Source organism: Nymphaea colorata, chromosome 7 (genome assembly GCF_008831285.2).
Source record: "Nymphaea colorata isolate Beijing-Zhang1983 chromosome 7, ASM883128v2, whole genome shotgun sequence".
NCBI lineage: Eukaryota > Viridiplantae > Streptophyta > Magnoliopsida > Nymphaeales > Nymphaeaceae > Nymphaea > Nymphaea colorata.
Genome location: NC_045144.1, coordinates 23,987,850 through 24,004,092, shown reverse-complemented (window position 1 = coordinate 24,004,092; position 16,243 = coordinate 23,987,850). Strand labels below are relative to the sequence as shown.

General features: G+C 37.8%; 1 protein-coding gene across 11 annotated transcripts; it reads left to right on the top strand.

The window, feature by feature from the left end:
* Nucleotides 1-4,817: 4,817 nt before the first annotated feature.
* Nucleotides 4,818-15,746, top strand: LOC116258195 (protein unc-13 homolog). 11 transcript variants are annotated; one of them, XR_007573991.1, is made up of 6 exons: nt 4,858-4,877; nt 5,446-5,698; nt 10,993-11,068; nt 11,230-11,360; nt 11,509-11,607; nt 13,789-15,549. XR_007573991.1 is itself a non-coding variant. In XM_031635350.2 (5 exons), the coding sequence occupies exons 2-4, from the start codon at nt 5,599-5,601 to the stop codon at nt 11,512-11,514; spliced, it is 297 nt and encodes a 98-aa protein (XP_031491210.1). In that variant the 5' UTR covers nt 4,858-4,877; nt 5,446-5,598; the 3' UTR covers nt 11,515-11,607; nt 15,660-15,746. The 11 variants fall into 11 exon arrangements, 1 of the variants encoding a protein (XP_031491210.1); XR_007573990.1 differs by lacking the exon at nt 10,993-11,068 and having other exon boundaries at nt 4,840-4,877; nt 5,585-5,698; XR_007573989.1 differs by lacking the exon at nt 10,993-11,068 and having other exon boundaries at nt 4,844-4,943; nt 5,585-5,698.
* Nucleotides 15,747-16,243: the final 497 nt, after the last annotated feature.

The following is a 16,243-nucleotide window of genomic DNA, read 5'->3' as shown; positions in this document are numbered from 1 at the left end:
TGCTTCATGCTGCAGTCAATTCAGTCCACCAAGAGGGCTGTCGTTCCAAGGTAGTCTAAAATGATTTCTTTGCAAAACATGCATTCTCATGTGTAATTTCAGCCCCCCAAGTAGAATTCTCCTTGCTTATTATATATATACCTACCTATACAGATTATTTATAAAAGAAACTAAATAACACTTACCAGGGTCTCTCTAACTGTACAGCCCCTGATTTTTTACTATCAGCACCCTAGCTCCATAGCTTTCTTGATCCTCCAAGCCGCGGATGATAGTCATGTGGACCAGTTCCTCTTTGCTCTTGATCTTCACCCCAAGATGCAGGAAAAACAAGGGTTAGCTTTCACTTTTCCCCAATTTCTAGTTGCTGAAACCCTAACCTCTATGGCTGCAGCAAATAGGAACCTAGAATGCTGCAGTATAGGGTTAAATAGACCCTCTTCAAGGCCTCCAAAACTGCGATATGAATTTTGTAGTCTCTCTCAAGGGAGAAATAACCTTTCAATTTTTTACTATTTCTTTTAATATTTCAGTTACTTCTTCCAGCCAGGTATATGTTTAGTAACCCCTTTCCTTCCTTTCCATAACTGCCCCTCTATTATGTAGTTGATAGTTTCAACTATTTTTAAGAGTCATTTAAATCTACCATTTATAACCTGTACCTATATTTATGTTTTCACAATAATTAAAGAAAAAGAAAAATTCGTGGGAGTTACATGGAAGGCTACCACGGAAGTTAGGGCACAACGTTTTGGCCTAAACTTGGCATCGATCCATTTTATATGCAAAAGACATGTAGACATTCAAGACCATGTGTTGTCTACTTGCTCCTTCACCGCTAATATTTGGGCTTTTGTGGCTGCATGATTTGGCATTGGTCGGAAGCCAGTTAGGGACATTTGCGCTAAGATTGTGTGGTGGTTTAACAAAAGACTGCTATGCAAAGAGATGAAGAAATGTTGGGAGGTTTGGTTTTTAATCTTGTCGTTTGGAGAATATGGTGTTTTAGAAACAAGGTTAAACACCAGAATGTGTGCAGGAAAACAAGAGAGGCAAAAAAGAATGTTTGGAATGCCTGTGTTGAAGTGATATTAAAGCAAGATTGGCCACTACATGTGGAGTGAGCGATTCAATTGTGGAAAAGAACTAGTATTTTTAGTTTTTTACCCTTTTTTGGCTTACTAAGAATTTGTTGGGTTGGGTCATAAGATTGACCTTCATGAAGGAAGGAGCAAGGAAGATTCTATGCAGGGCTTCTTTGGAAAGATAGTTCGATGAAAGGAGTAAACTCTGGTGGATAATAATAGGGGGGCCAGTTTTGGATACTGCTTATTTGAATTGGATATTTCCGCTAATAGTTTAGGATAATTCTTGTATATTCTTGAAATCTAATAGTGTAGCATGGAAGTCTTCGTTGCAGAAATTTTGCAATGGGCCATAATCTGCCTGCTCGCATCAGGGTTGTCTTTGGTTTTTCTAGGTGGATTCAAAATAACATTGTGTGTAATGATTTCATTTCTATAGAAGTGGTATCCTTGCTCTCTAAACAAGAGCGGTGGTGAACTGAGTGTCTGAGCTGCTCATTTGTTATTTTTATTAGTCGTTCATTCTTTCAGCTTTAATGGAGTAGGGGTGATCCTCCAACCCGCTTTTGCTTAAAAAAATAACTCTCTGGATATAAATGTAGCCAGCTGATTTCAGTTACACACACACACACATGCATGCACACACACTCTTTGCTTACATCCATGGGCAAAGGAGGAGCACCATTCTATTATTAATCAAGTCAAATAGAGGCTACAACGAGGCAATACAATAAAATCCCTCAAGACCCAAATCGAGGAATGCCCTAGAGGAATCGCAAGAAGGAGGGAACTGAAGAGAATAAGATAATACCTTTTTCTCTCTCAAAAAGGAAGAATATAAGCAAATACCTCTAGAAATAGCCTCTAATTCAAAGATGGAGCCTTTGTCGTAAATGGCGAGCCAAAATGCTTCTTTTCGCTTTTCTTTCTCAAATTTTTCCCAAGAAATAAACCCCTAGACCCTAATTTGTAAAAGGAAGAGTGCCCTTTATGGTTCCCTTATTTTTTCATAACTCACATCATTAAGTGGAAAATATTTCTCTTATGTGGGGTTCAAGGTACACGTAACAAATCTCTTCCTTAACTTATACACCATCATAGCTTTGACAAAATAGTTAACAGACTCCACTTCACCAACATAGCCTGAAAAAGGCTCATCTCAAAAAGTAAAAACACCAATCAAATTCAGTCATTGCTTGAACTTAGCAATTAGAACTGCTTGGTTAAAACATATGCAGGATTTTCAATGGTACCAATTTTCTTCACAATAAGTTTATCCAGTGCAATAATATCTTCGAATAAAATCGTACCTGACATCAATATGTTTTGTCATCTCATGATACATCTAATCTTTGGTCAAGTTACGACACTTTGACTATCGTAATAAATAATCAACTTTTCTTGACTTGTATAAAGTTACGATAACATGCCCCTCAACTACTGCTTACGAGATTGCTTCAAGTAATATAATGATTTCTTTAGAAAACACGCATGATTATCTTTTCCTTCAACAACAAAATCTTCAAATTGATGTGTATATATATATAGATATTCTTTTAATAATTTACCAAATAAAAATGTTATTTTAACATCAAGCTATTCTAATTTCATATCAAACATGGCAACTAAAGCAAGTATAGAACTATGCTTATCAACAAGAGAAAAAAATATCACTAAAATTAGTTTCTTCTACCTAGTTGTAGCCTTTTGCAACTAACCATGTTTTGTCCTTTGCATCTACTAACTGTGAGGTACCTTCCTTTTTCTTAAAGACACACTTGCAAAAAATTATCATCTTGTCCTTAAGTAATTTACAAGCTTTCATGTTTGATTTCTATGCAGAGATTCAATTTCTTCATGCATCACAACTAGGGTTGAACACAAGCCGAGTCAAGTCCGAGCTCACCCAGCTCGAACTCAGCTTGGCTCTTATTTTGCTTAGTTCGAGCTCGAGCCGAGCTTCATAAAGCTCACCTGAAATCGAATCGGTTGACAATAATGGAACTTGAGCTCAACTCATCCAGATTGTTTACCTTCAGCAGAGGCCTCGCTTCTTTCTTCCTTGCTACAAAAGGAGATGGTAGAGATGGCTGCAGGGGCGAGATGATGAGAGCCAAACTTCAAAGGCCTATGCAGAAAAAAGAAATGACAAAAACCTAAAAAAAAAATCAGATCGAGGGTTTTGTGCTCAAAGCCCTCAATTGAGCAAGCGATAGATCCCTCGAGTGAGGGTTATGGGCTCAGAGGCTTAGAGCCCTGGCTCAGCTCAAGCAGAGAACCCAAGCTCATGTGAGTAAGGTACTTGGTTTTGACCAGAGAAACCTCACTTAAGGATTTTGGGTAGAGAACCGGGGAACCCTCGCTCGAGCGAGGATTTTGAGTAGAGAACCAGGGAACCTCACTCGAGCAAGCAAGGGGACCATCAAAACCCTCGCTCAAGCAAAAAGGTTTTTGAGAGCTCAGAACCCTTGCTATAGAGAGAGAGAGAGAGAGAGAGAGAGAGAGAGAGAGAGAGAGAGAGAGAGAGAGAAATTAGAAGAGGAAGGAAGAAGAAGGGCTGCAGATGACTTACCATTTGGTCATCTGTGTATGTGTGGCTGGAGAGAGAGAGAGAGATTAGAAGAGGAAGGAAGAACAAGGGCTGCAGATGACTTACCATTGGTCATCTGTGTATGTGTGGCTGGAGAGAGAGAGAGAGAGAGAGAGAGCATGTACTATGCCAAGTGTCACATTTAAACCACTTTTAAGACCCACCTTTTGTCCCTCCTTGAAACAAGATGGTGCAGGTGTACGTTTATACTTGACTCAGTCCCCATTAGGGTGTAAACCCTTGATTTTGTAGAGTCACATTACCGACCAGGCCCAGCCCATGCTAATCTAAGCACCTCGGTCCCAGCATCCCAAAAATGGGTGTTTCAGACAACCAAACATTTGTAAGGCTTATGCATTTGAACTGATCTACGTTTTCTAGACATTCAGCTATATACTGCCTACCACTTTTATCTTTTTTGTTGAAAATTACGTGGGATGTGTTTTCTGTGTTTGCACATATATAAGTGGTAAAGTACATGTTCCAAAATATGTGTTATTAAATAAATTTTATAAGGGAAAGATCGAAGGAAAATCAGAACGTTGGAAACCAAATTGTTGACAGAGCTTTACGTTTCTTCCTCTTCTTCTTCCTTCTCTTAGAAACTTTGTCAATTAGAAAAACCATTTTTAAATTGGCCAAGAACAATGACCATATGTGCTGACTCATTAAGCTTTCCAAGATCTCATTTGGGTGAGCATAGGAGACCTACCACCCAAATTTACCTACCACCCAAATTTAACCCAAATTTAAGTCATCTGTACTGCTCTTAAGATACTTGGTTTGCTTTTGGTGCATCGAGAAACCATCTCCGTAACGCTTCAACTAGCACATTGATCGCTTAATTACAAACCCTCTTCAATTTTCACGAGCCAGACGATAGATCTCTTTGCAAACCTGATCAAATTGGAGAATCCACAATTCGTAGATACTTGGTGTGCAATTAATCCAGAAACTGAACCCCAATATTTTCTGGAGCAAAATCATTTTGGACTTACATGTTATGTTATAGGTTAAATGAGATCCGGTTTTGATTAGATATCCAAGCCAACCTGTCGTGAAAATTGACGGACCCGTGTATTGGAAAATTCTTTTCGGGTCGGTTACAGATTCGGTTTGCCCTTTTAAACCCACGGTAACAACAAATCTCGTAGCACTGCTCTCTCTCTCTCTCTCGTTTTTGAAGAGGAAAAGCAAAAGAGGTTGTACTTCGTCTCCCTTTCTCCTCCTAGCTGGAATTCTTTTCATGGTTTCTCTCAATTTCTAAGGTAATTTTTGTCTATTCAGTTGAATGCGGACTGCGATTACGGGCTTCCTTCTTTCTTCTTTGTTTCGCGCTCTCCGATTGGTTACAGTGTGGACATTACAACATGGCCTCTAATTTATTGTTTTTCTCGAGTGTTACCGGTGATTAGATTTAGTATGTGTTGGGTGTGCGGACGGATCAGTTTGGCAGTTTAAGCGCTGTGGATGTTATCTTGCTTAAACCCTTGCCAGAGTTTGTTTTCTTTCTTGTTTGATGGATCATTTTACTTCATCTCCCTTTTTCCTCCTAGCTGGAATTCTTTTTAGGGTTTCTCTCAATTTCTGAGGATTTTTTCCCTATTCAGTTGAATGCGGGCTGTGATTACGTGCTTCTTTCTTTCGTCTTCATTTCGTGCTTTCTGATCAGTTAGAGTGTTGGACATTGCAAGTTGATTTTCCTTTGATTTATTGTTTCTCTTCTCGAACGTTATCGGTGATTAGATTTAGTACATGTTTGGCGTGCAGATGGATTAGTTTGGCGGTTCAGGCGCTGTGGATGTTCTCTTGCTTAAACCCTTGCCAGAGTTTGTTTCCTTTCTTGTTTGATGCACCGGGAGAGTTTGAAGAGTTTTTGGGTGGTCCCTTGTGGGTTTTACGATTGCAGACTTGTAGAACAGAATGGGCGATCTGGGCATTGAGGCGTGGAAGCCGCTCCTAGGTTTGTCTACGTCGCTTGAGGGCAAAAGGAGGAGCAAGAAGAAAGTGCTCGAGAATGAAGGTAGAGGTGCCGTTAAGTTTGCTTGATTACATATTCCGTGCGGTTCATTTTTTAAATTTTTTAACGAATTTTGGCCGCAACCAATTTTTGACCTTTGATGTAATCGGAGTTTAAATGTCAGGCATGGCCAATTTATAGGTCGTAGTATCAGGTTAACTGAAATTCGAGGTAGGGTTAGCTTTTTGCAGGATCATATTTCCGTTTTGTATGATTTTCTATATTGAGGTGCTTCTTATTTAATTTTTTGATTATTTAAATTTCACTCTGGTATTTGTGCTTCAAATCTGCAGCCTTTTAAGTGAAACTGTCAATTAGGAACTTGATCTCCCCCATCTAATTTCTTAGAATTGACAGTCTAGATGATTCCCATTAAATATGGTATATGTGCACATGGTAGCTACCTTTTTCAATGTGCGCGTATGTGTGCCAAATGATTCCCATTAAATTTGATATGTGAGCATATGTAATTACAAGATATATATATATATATTAAACTAATAGTTTATGTTGGTGGTTATTTTTTTATTTTGTGTTGTTTAAAAGTCTACCAAAAATGCATTTGCAACATCTAGTTATTTGGCCGTAACTTTTAGTGAGGGTACACCTTTTGCAATAGTTTTGAGTGATAAAAAATAAAAAAAAACCATCCGGTGGAGGAAAGAAATGATGGTGAGAATGATAGACCGTGGTTTGAGAAATGGAATCACCCTGAGGGGTTGGGGAAAGCTCACAAGGCCTTGCCTGATCCCGACGATCGTTCAAGGGAGCGGGAAGGTCTCAAAAGGATGAAGGAGGCTGGCGTGCAGGGCATGGCTGGGAATCAGTGATATAGTTCTTGGGCGGTGATCATCAAAAGTGCAGCAGGCAAAGAGGCGGATTGGGAAGATGCGTTGGATATCCCCGATCTTGGCATTCATAATGTTAATGGACATCGGGCCTTGGTGATTTCTGATGAGATTCATGAAAGAATGGTGCTGCCTTTCCGAGGTCTGCGATTGGGTCCCTAGTTGGGGAAATCCTAGGGTTCAAATGCATATATTGGAATGCTTTGAACATTTGGAATCAACTCCCTTTACAATGTTGCAGAAGGGATTGTTTCTCATTCAAGCATCGTCTAAGGGGGCGTTGGTGGAAATCTTGTTGCCTATAAAATGGAAAGTTCATGATAGGTATTTGGTAATTAGCAAATGGGAATCGGGGAAGCCAATGAAGATGAAGGCGGCCTCTAGTGTACCAATATGGGATTGTTTGCCAGATATGCATATTTTGGCAGGTATTGAAAAGCTGATTGGCGGCCACTGGGTGGCTGAAGACAATTTAACTAAATAATTTGCAAGGAATCGATTTGCTCGAATATGAACCTTTGTTCCTTTCAATTTTTCTCTTGTCAATTCTATGTGCATAGTAGATGGTGATTGTGTTCTTGAGCAATTGGAGGAATACGAGGCAAGAATTAGGTTCTGTATTAGATGTGGGATTTCTTCACATGGTGAAGGGGCTTGTCCTCAGGTACAGGCAGCTTCCCCCTCTCATTGCTTCCTTTAATCCTCGAAAGTACTTGCTCCAGTAGTTCATCCACTAATTGACAAGTGGACCCAAGTCAAGGTGGTGAGACGTAAATCGAAATCTGGTTGGTCTCAGATTAAAGGAAGCAATCAGAGGGGGAATATGTTGTCAGTGCTTGGTAATAAAAATCAAGACGCGCCACAAACTGATCTTGATAGGGAACAACCAGATCGCTGGAGAGAAAAGGAGGAAGTAAAAGGGGTGTGGAGATGGGTGGAATATCATCTATGGCATAAGACTTTGAGGGAAAATCAGATGTGGGTTTGAATCCTAATGGTGGGGAATTGGAGATGGAGATTTTCTATGGTGAGGAGCAGACTGGGTCAGATAAGAACATAGAGGATCGAACACTAAGTTCAAACATGGTTGTACATGTTGTGCAAGATAAGAGTTCCAAAAGTAAGAATTCTAAAGCCAGCAGGAAGAAACCTCTTGCTAACAAGGAGTTGAGTATGTTGAAGAAGAAAGGAAATACTAAGAATCATAATTATGTTCTGAAAGAAAATTAAGAGGTCAATGTTTGGCCTGGGGGACAAAATATGAAATTCAACCTAGCAGGAGGGGAGGAGAATATTGTAGGGGTATCTAACCACTAGGGGACAAACTTTTAATCTCTAATCAAGGATGAAAGTGGTATTATGGAACGCCAGGGATTGTCCAGTAAGGCTGCACAAACAGACTGACTGAATCTGGTTAGTCATGAGAATCTTAATATTATTTTCTTCTTTGATTTGATGCTAACTGAAGAGTGTCCGTTAAGCTTTTTTAGGCGATTTCAAAATTTTGATATGGAATCTCATACTGAAGTAGAAGGTAAATGGGCTAGGATTAGTTGTGCCTAGAAGAAAAATGAGTTTAAATTTCTGAGTTGTCGGTTTAATTTGTATTGAAACGATTGTATCTTCATGGAAAAGACAAGAGGGAAGAGGATTGATGTCATTGGGGTCTATTTGCATACTGATTTTAGGGTCAGACATGGCCAGTGAATTATGTTGGCGGCTATGTTGACGGGCAGGCATAGTCCAATGCTGATCTTGGGGGATTTTAATTCAGTCAGAAAATCTTCTAAGAAGTTGGTAGGGCCTCGGCATTTTTGGCTTGCACGGCCTTCAATTCTTTCATCCAATTTGTTGGTCTAGAATAATTAATGGATGGGAAAGATTCTTTGCTTGGTTGAATGATCCTAAGTCCGCAGAGTAGTTATGAGTAAAATCAACTGATGCTTCTACAATAAAACTTGAGCTGAGATGTTTGATGAATCACTGAAGTTAAGGTGAGATTTTAGAGCCTCTTTTGATCATGCAGCGTTGGTGGATTTTTCTGTTTCACAGATTCAACGTGAGTTTGGCAAGAAGGTGTTCAAATATTCATTTCACTGGGACAAACACCTAAGTTGCCAAAATATTATATCTAGATTATGGCAGGTTGAAGACAAGGGCTGCCCTATGATGCAGCCATGTGCGAAGCTGGACAAAATAAGAAAGGGTCTATGCCGCTGGAGAAGGAATGCTTTAGAAAAAGTAGATCTAAAAGTTGATCGTTTGCAGAAAGCGCTGGATGATATTCATTTTTGTGATGATAGGGGTTCAAACCATTGGTTTGAGAAGGAAGAAGAAAACAGATCTGAGCTGAATAAGACCCTGGAAGAAAAAGAGATCTATTGAAGCAGAGGTCGACTGTAGTGGTTAAGGACAACTGGACAAGAGATGGAAATAATAGATTTTTCCTTTCTATGGTGAAAAGGATGGTTCGGAAGAGAAGGCTTGCTGAAACTTCAATTGATGAGGGCTCATTTAATGACCCCATGCAAATTCAAATCAGTTGAAAAAATCATTTAAAAAAAAATTCTCTACAGATGACTCAAAAGGATCCCTGCCTGAAGATCTATGGCCTGGCATGTTGGTTTCTGATCAGGACAATGAGTATCTGCTTAAACCAGTGACAGAAGAGGAGATCAGACAGGCTGTAATAGGCTAGAAGGTGGATAACTTTTTGGGGCATGAAGGCTTTCCCGATGGATTTTTTCAAAAACAATGGTAAATAGTAGAAGATTTGGTGAGCAGAACTATCATAGAGGGGCCAGTTTGGAAACTGCTTATTTGAATTGGATATTTCCACTAATAGTTTAGGATAATTCTTGTATATTCTTGAAATCTAATAGTGTAGCATGGTAGTCATCGGTGCATTAATTTGCAACGGGCCATAATCTGCCTGCTCACATCAGGGTTGTCTGTATAAGTGGTATCCTTGCTCTCTGAACAAGAGCGGTGGTGAACTGAGTGTCTGTGCTGCTCGTTTGTTATTTTTTTTAGTCATTCATTCTTTCAACTTTAATGGAATAGGGGTGATCCTCCAACCCGTTTTTCCTTAAAAAAATAAATCTTTGGCTATAAATGTGGCCAGCTGATTTCAGTTATATACACACACACAGATGCATGCACACACATTCTCTCTATAGACTTAAAACGATATTTTTTAGGATTCACTAGAAAAATGAAAAGAGAAAGAGAAAAGTAGGTGAGCGGAAAAAAGATTGATAAAAACTCAACCCAAAAGTGGGAATGGTTATGTTTTCTGATCGCAATAATCCACCATAGAAATTATTAAAAAAAGAAGAAAGTTAAACCATAGGGAACAAGAGTAACACATTAATACAAGACATACGTGATTTGACAATATGCTTACACCCATGGGCAAAGGAGGAGCACGATTCTACTATTAATCAAGTCAAATAGAGGCTACAACGAGGCAATACAGTAAAATCCCTCAAGACCCAAATGGGCAATGCCCTGGAGGGAATAGCAAGAAAGAGGGAACTGAAGAGAATGAGATAATACATTTCTCTCTCTCAAAAGGGAAAAATAGAAGCAAATACCTCAAGAAATAGCCTCTAAATCAAAGATGGAGCCTTTGTGGTAAATGGCGAGCCAAAATGCTTCTTTCTGCTTTTCTTTCTCACTTTTTTCTCAAGAAATAAACCCCCAGACCCTAATTTGTAAAAGGAAGAGTGCCTTTATGGTTCCCTTTTTTTTCATAACTCACATCATTAAACTTATTTCATTAAAGACTCAAATGTGGAAAATATTTCTCTTATGTGGGGTTCAAGGTACACCTAACAAATCTCTTCGAATAAAATCGTACCTGACATCAATATGTTTTGTCATCTCATGATACATCTAATCTTTGGTCAAGTGAATGACACTTTGACTATCGTAATAAATAATCAATTTTTCTTGACTTGTACAAAGTTAAGATAACATGCCCCTCAACCAAATACATTTTTTAATTGCCTCAATGATTGCTATATATTTGGCCTTTGTGTAGATAATACAATAGTAGACTATAAAGTAGTTTCCCAACTGATGGCACAACTTTCAAGAGAGAAAATCAAGCCAATAAGTGATCTCCTCCTATCAAGGCTACTTGCATAATCTGAAATCAACATATCCAACCAAGCTATCACTGTTCATACCAAAGTCTCTAATGTATCCTTCAAGAATCTAAGAATCTACTCCACTGCTTGCCTATGGCCTTTTCAGGAGATGATCTATCTACTAACAACATTAATTGCATGCGAAATGTCAAGTCTAGTACAAACCATCACATACATAATGCTGAGTCAGGCAGGCCATAACAACACTAGTTGTATCCTTCTTCAAGCTGTAGCTGTAAGATCTTCTTTTCCAGGCTCCGAGTCAACTTTTGCTTTTTCTGTTTTTCTTTGGTAGTTAAATATACTGGAAGAAGGACTTGTATAAACCAAGTGATTTGACAGTCCTTTTGGCAAAGGTTGAAGAATCTGAGGTATAACCTTCTACATAGTTGACTATTTGCCTTTTCTTTAACTTATACATGAGATATTTACTCCTTTTCCCAAATTCAATTGGTCAATGCGTTTGCAGTCGTTTTTGCTTTATCTTATTCTGTTTTATTTTCTCTATTATAGGTTCTTCCATCTTTTGCAGGTGAAATACAAAGGAGTGAATGCCTCAGATCTCTGAGGGATATTTCCCTTGCACTTGCTGAGATGCCTGCACGTGGTGATCTAACAGGTGATGTCTGTCACTCGGCAGATGGTTACCATCTCAATGTTAAAGTATATGAGAAGCTGCTATTTAGTGTTTTTGACATACTGGACAAGGGCAAACTTGCTGAGGTTTGCTTCATACTGAAATCGTTGGCAATGGTTAGATGGCTGAACAACACTAACTGCAAATATTTCATTTCTCATCTCGTTTTCACAGAAGTAGGAGATTCTTGAACTCTTGAAATCAATCTGGCAAATTCTAGGAATCACAAGGACTATCCATGGTATATGCTATGCTTGGGTCTTATTTCAGCAGGTATCTCTTTGTAACATATCTTTTCCTTCTGTTGAAATGACTTTTTTTGCATCTACTTGTTTCAGTTATGGGAGTGTGCTGCAGTATCCAAGTTGTTGCATTGTGATATGTTTTGAAAATGAAACTTCTAGAAAGAAGGTTTCTTTCTTTGACTTTCTCTTTTTCTCAACCAAAGCTTTGTAGAAAATGGAAGAAATATACTCCGTTTTAATTCATATTTTTATGAGGCCCTATTTTTAGTGACATTGAATTTGTTATCATGAATACTGAGAGGCCATATTATTATCTTTGAGAAGTTTGAATTATGAAACTTTCAAGCATGACATTAATTGTTGAGAAGTGTTTTTCTTTTACCTTTATCAATCCTGTTGTTCTTTATGCAAACATTTAGAAACAATTGACGTTCCTTTTGTTGTCACATTTTTTTGATTCTACTGTAACTAATGTAATGTTTTTCATATTGGCTTTGTTATAACAGTTTATCATAACTGGTGAACAACGGCTTCTACAACATGCCACTGAAATGCTAAGAAAGATTCCACTAAAATAACAGCGAAGTATGCAGGAAAAGTTATTTGAAGGCCTCTGTTTTCCAATCGAAGGAGAAATAGGGAATCAAGAATTAACATTTATGCATTCTGTCTTGTCACCTATAAAGCAGTGAGCTGATAAGCGTTTGGAGGATTATCATTGCCATTTTTTTGAGGTTAGTCTCTGCTTAGAATGACTCGGTGATTGTATTTCTGAATATGATGGTTGTTGATGAACATACATCGTCAAATACAGGAAGATATTGAGCATGATTATGGTAAATCTTAGAGGATTTATAATAAAGCTGCTAAGAGATAGATTGTGCTTGTTCCTAGCCCTTTTGGGGAAGGAACAGAATTTGCTGGGGCAGGTGGGGATCTACCAAGCCAGGAGTTCGAGCCCATGTGAGAGTGGGCTGAATTGTTATAATTGGTATCTGGTTCAACACTTGGACCTGCGGTCTTATACGCATAGACATGCTGCCTTAAGGGAGATGAAATTGAAAGTTTAATTCTACATCTAAGATTATGAAAAACCTTGAAGGATTGATACGAATGCTAGCTAAAAAATAGATTGACCATTCAGGGGAGAAACTAAAACTATTAGGGGGTGGGTTGGGTCCACTAAACCAGGAGCCCAAACCCATGTAGTAATGGTTTATGTTGTTGGAATTTTAGATGATAGAAAACATGTATTCTGAATGATTGGTGAATTTAGGTAATCACAGTTGGAGCTGATCCAGCATTCGAATGGTTGTGAATTTTATCTTATTTGGGAACTTGATTAAGAGAGTTGTGATGTCCACTGGTGCTGTTTCTTTGGATGATGTTGGACTGGATCAAGTCAGCATTGATTATGTTCTCAACTGTGCCAAGAAAGGTTAGGTGACAAAAGATTTATACCGATTCAACTTCTGCAGCCATAAGAGAAAGAAAAAACTTCTTGAAGGGTGTTTGTTCCTTTTTTTTTTGGAGCTTTTAGGCACTTGCTCTTGTTACAGGGGATGTGCTGCAATTATCAAAAGTAATCAGAGACCATTATGAAAAAGTCATCCTTCCAGCGACTTGTACACTAATTAGACCATATTCTAATTAATTGACTTGTAGTCTTTTGTAGCTTCTCAATCTGTTTGAAGCATTTAAATGAAGTATTTTGATGGATAAATGTACTAACAAGTGCCTATAAGTTGATAAGTAGACAAACATATCTCTGAACAAACAAGCAAACAAATAAGTAATGTTTGTGTTTGTGTTTATGTGTGCATGCATGTGTGTGTATATGTCTACTTCATTTTCCAATAAGCTGACAAAGCAATTTAGACAGGCTTAAGCGCTGACTGTGTTACATTGGTCTTGAAGTGATCCTGTCAATAAACATAACTAGTTCGCGACCGTCTTTATTTTCTTTTCTTCTACAATATTTTTTTCAAATCAAACCTTTTTTTGTGGTGTTTATTACATTTTGATGGATATGAAACTTCCTTCCAGGGTAAGAAGCTTCTTCTCCCACAGTCTGTCAATAACTGAAATTTGCATAGTTTTTTACGTATTTTCTTGTTCTTTTTTTTTCTATAGTTTGGGAAATGCTTTTTATTCATTTTTCAATCTGGAAGCTTTTGGTTTGATTTGTGTGTTCTTTTGCATAATGCAGCCATTTATCATCTTTATGCTTGTAAATGAAGGGCGCTTCAGCAGAAGAACTGTTTTACTTACTAGGGCAGAACAGTTAAGATCACCTCCGTCACCGTCCGCACCTCTAGTTCCTATTCATATAGTGCCAGCACTATTGTGACAAATCTTACAAAGTCACAGTCCTTCATTCACCACCAGTTCAGGAGTTAACAATAGATGATATTGAGGATACTGATAATGAATATGACAATGCTTGACTTAATCAACTCAAGGTTGTAAGACGTCAACGAAATGATGCTCAACTTGATATATATATATATATATATATATATATATATATATATATATACACATATATGGGGAGAGAGAGAGAGAAATAGAGAGAGAGAGAGTTGCTGAGTGGTCTATCCAGTCACATTTTGTTTACAGTTTTTTAAAATTAATTATATAGATGTGTTCTTCATGTCTAAAACTATAAAAACCAACACAAAAATTGTAGTTTTTGGATATACAAGATTAGTTTTATAAGCTAAAAACTTTAACTGTTGATTATTATACTTCTATAAATCTTAGCCACACACTTACATTGTCATTTGTAGATGGATTTATAATGTTTTATTGACCAAGATCACATCCATAGTTGATTTTACAAGAAAAAGATTTAATCATAATTGTGACTAGGCTGTCCAGCTGGTTTCACTCATTCCTTACACACACACACACACTCTCTCTCTCTCTCTACAAATGAGAGTTACTTTGTGATATTATCGTGGACTGCTTAGGGATAGACTTGTGTCTGGGGTTCGTCATGCATCGCTGGTCTGAAAGTCTTGTATTTTTTGTGTACTTGAAAAAGAAAAAGGAATTTCTGTTCGCAAAATTGTGCCACTCTTGCCAGGATGTACGAGTTCTAGATGGTGGTCCATCGCGAATCTTTTTCCAAGGTGATAGGCTTTCCAAAAAGATCTTGAAATGCTAAAGGTAATCTTTTTTAGCATTAATTATTTCCTCTGGAGCATTGGAGAATTTGATGGTTTATATATGGTTACTAATCCAACTGGGGACATATGCAATGAAGAATGGCTAGTGGGGTTTTGAGTCTCGAGTTGTGCCTCAGCTGTCTTAGGCCTCAACAATAAACCTGAGTTATCTGGTTCTGATTGAGTTAACTGAATTCAATCTTGTCACGTCTTCTTCTAGCGCACAAACAAGTTCACCTTTGTACAAAATGGTTGGTTGTACGTCTATGCAACTTTTTCCTACTGTGTGGTACATCAACTTGGAAATGAGTAGTACCTTGCAGATTTTCTAGTAGTTATAGAACTCAATTTCATTTCCCAAGTTTTAACCTGAAGTTGGAACTGTTTTTCTTTGCTTATGGGCTTGAGGACTCCCAATCCATTTGGAAATCAACCTGTTATTACTACTAAAGATAATATGTGAGGAGCTATAATCAGACATTGCGTCGAAGTTCATCAAAACTTGACTATTAGATGTTTTCTTTTGCATGGGCTGTTCAACCTATGTTGGGCAATTGTCAACTCAAAGTTACGGTGTTCCTTTGATTTGATGATTTTTTCTGTTGTTCTAGGGCTGGATAATTCATGTGGGTTCTTACTATGGTATGGTGCTTTGTTTGAAAGCATGGGCTTTTTACTAGTTTTATCAGAGCCATCTGCCTAAATTGAAATACTTATTTAGTAATATTAGGTTCCTCCGATCAAGTTTACATGGCTTTGTTTGTCAAATCATGTTGGTCCGAAATCTCATTTCACTTTGGTACAATTTTATCTATGATCAATTCTCTATCAGTCAAGGAGGAACTTCTTGACAAGTATGTTTTGCTTGCAGCTTTTATTAGTCATTCATTTATGCAGGAATTCTTTTCAGGTGGTGATGGTTTGCTTGAGAGCTTGACAGTACGTGCACAGCTGGTCATTAAACTACATGGCCTTGATGTTAGTTTCTTTTGTCACACATAGTAGTGCGAGTTGCCGTCCATTGATTGACACTTCGAAGTTTACACCATTATCACAGATATCTTGTTTGTTCCGAAGAAAAGGTGATGTTGATGGTAAAAAAATATGGAAAAAAGCATGATTTTTTCACCAAAACAAATTTAACGTGTTTTTTCCCATGTTTTTTTTTTTCTTTTTTTTGACGTTATATCATGGATTACACTTTAAACTTAAACTAAATTATTTATCATGATTAAAACATTATTTTTATCATAATATTCTAGTTATTTTTTATGTCTTGTAGAAGCTTTTTTCTTTTTAAAAAAATTATTTACTCGATATTTCCCAAAAAGAACAACATTGCCACAGAGAAAAACCTCTGCTGTTATAACCCCAAGAACAATACTCGTGACAATGGTTTACACCTTTTGATGTGATAAGGTGAATCAGCCGCAAAGAGTGGTATGTGCTAAGGTTTGGAAACAAGCTGGAAAGCCCAAGCTATAGGTGTTGTAG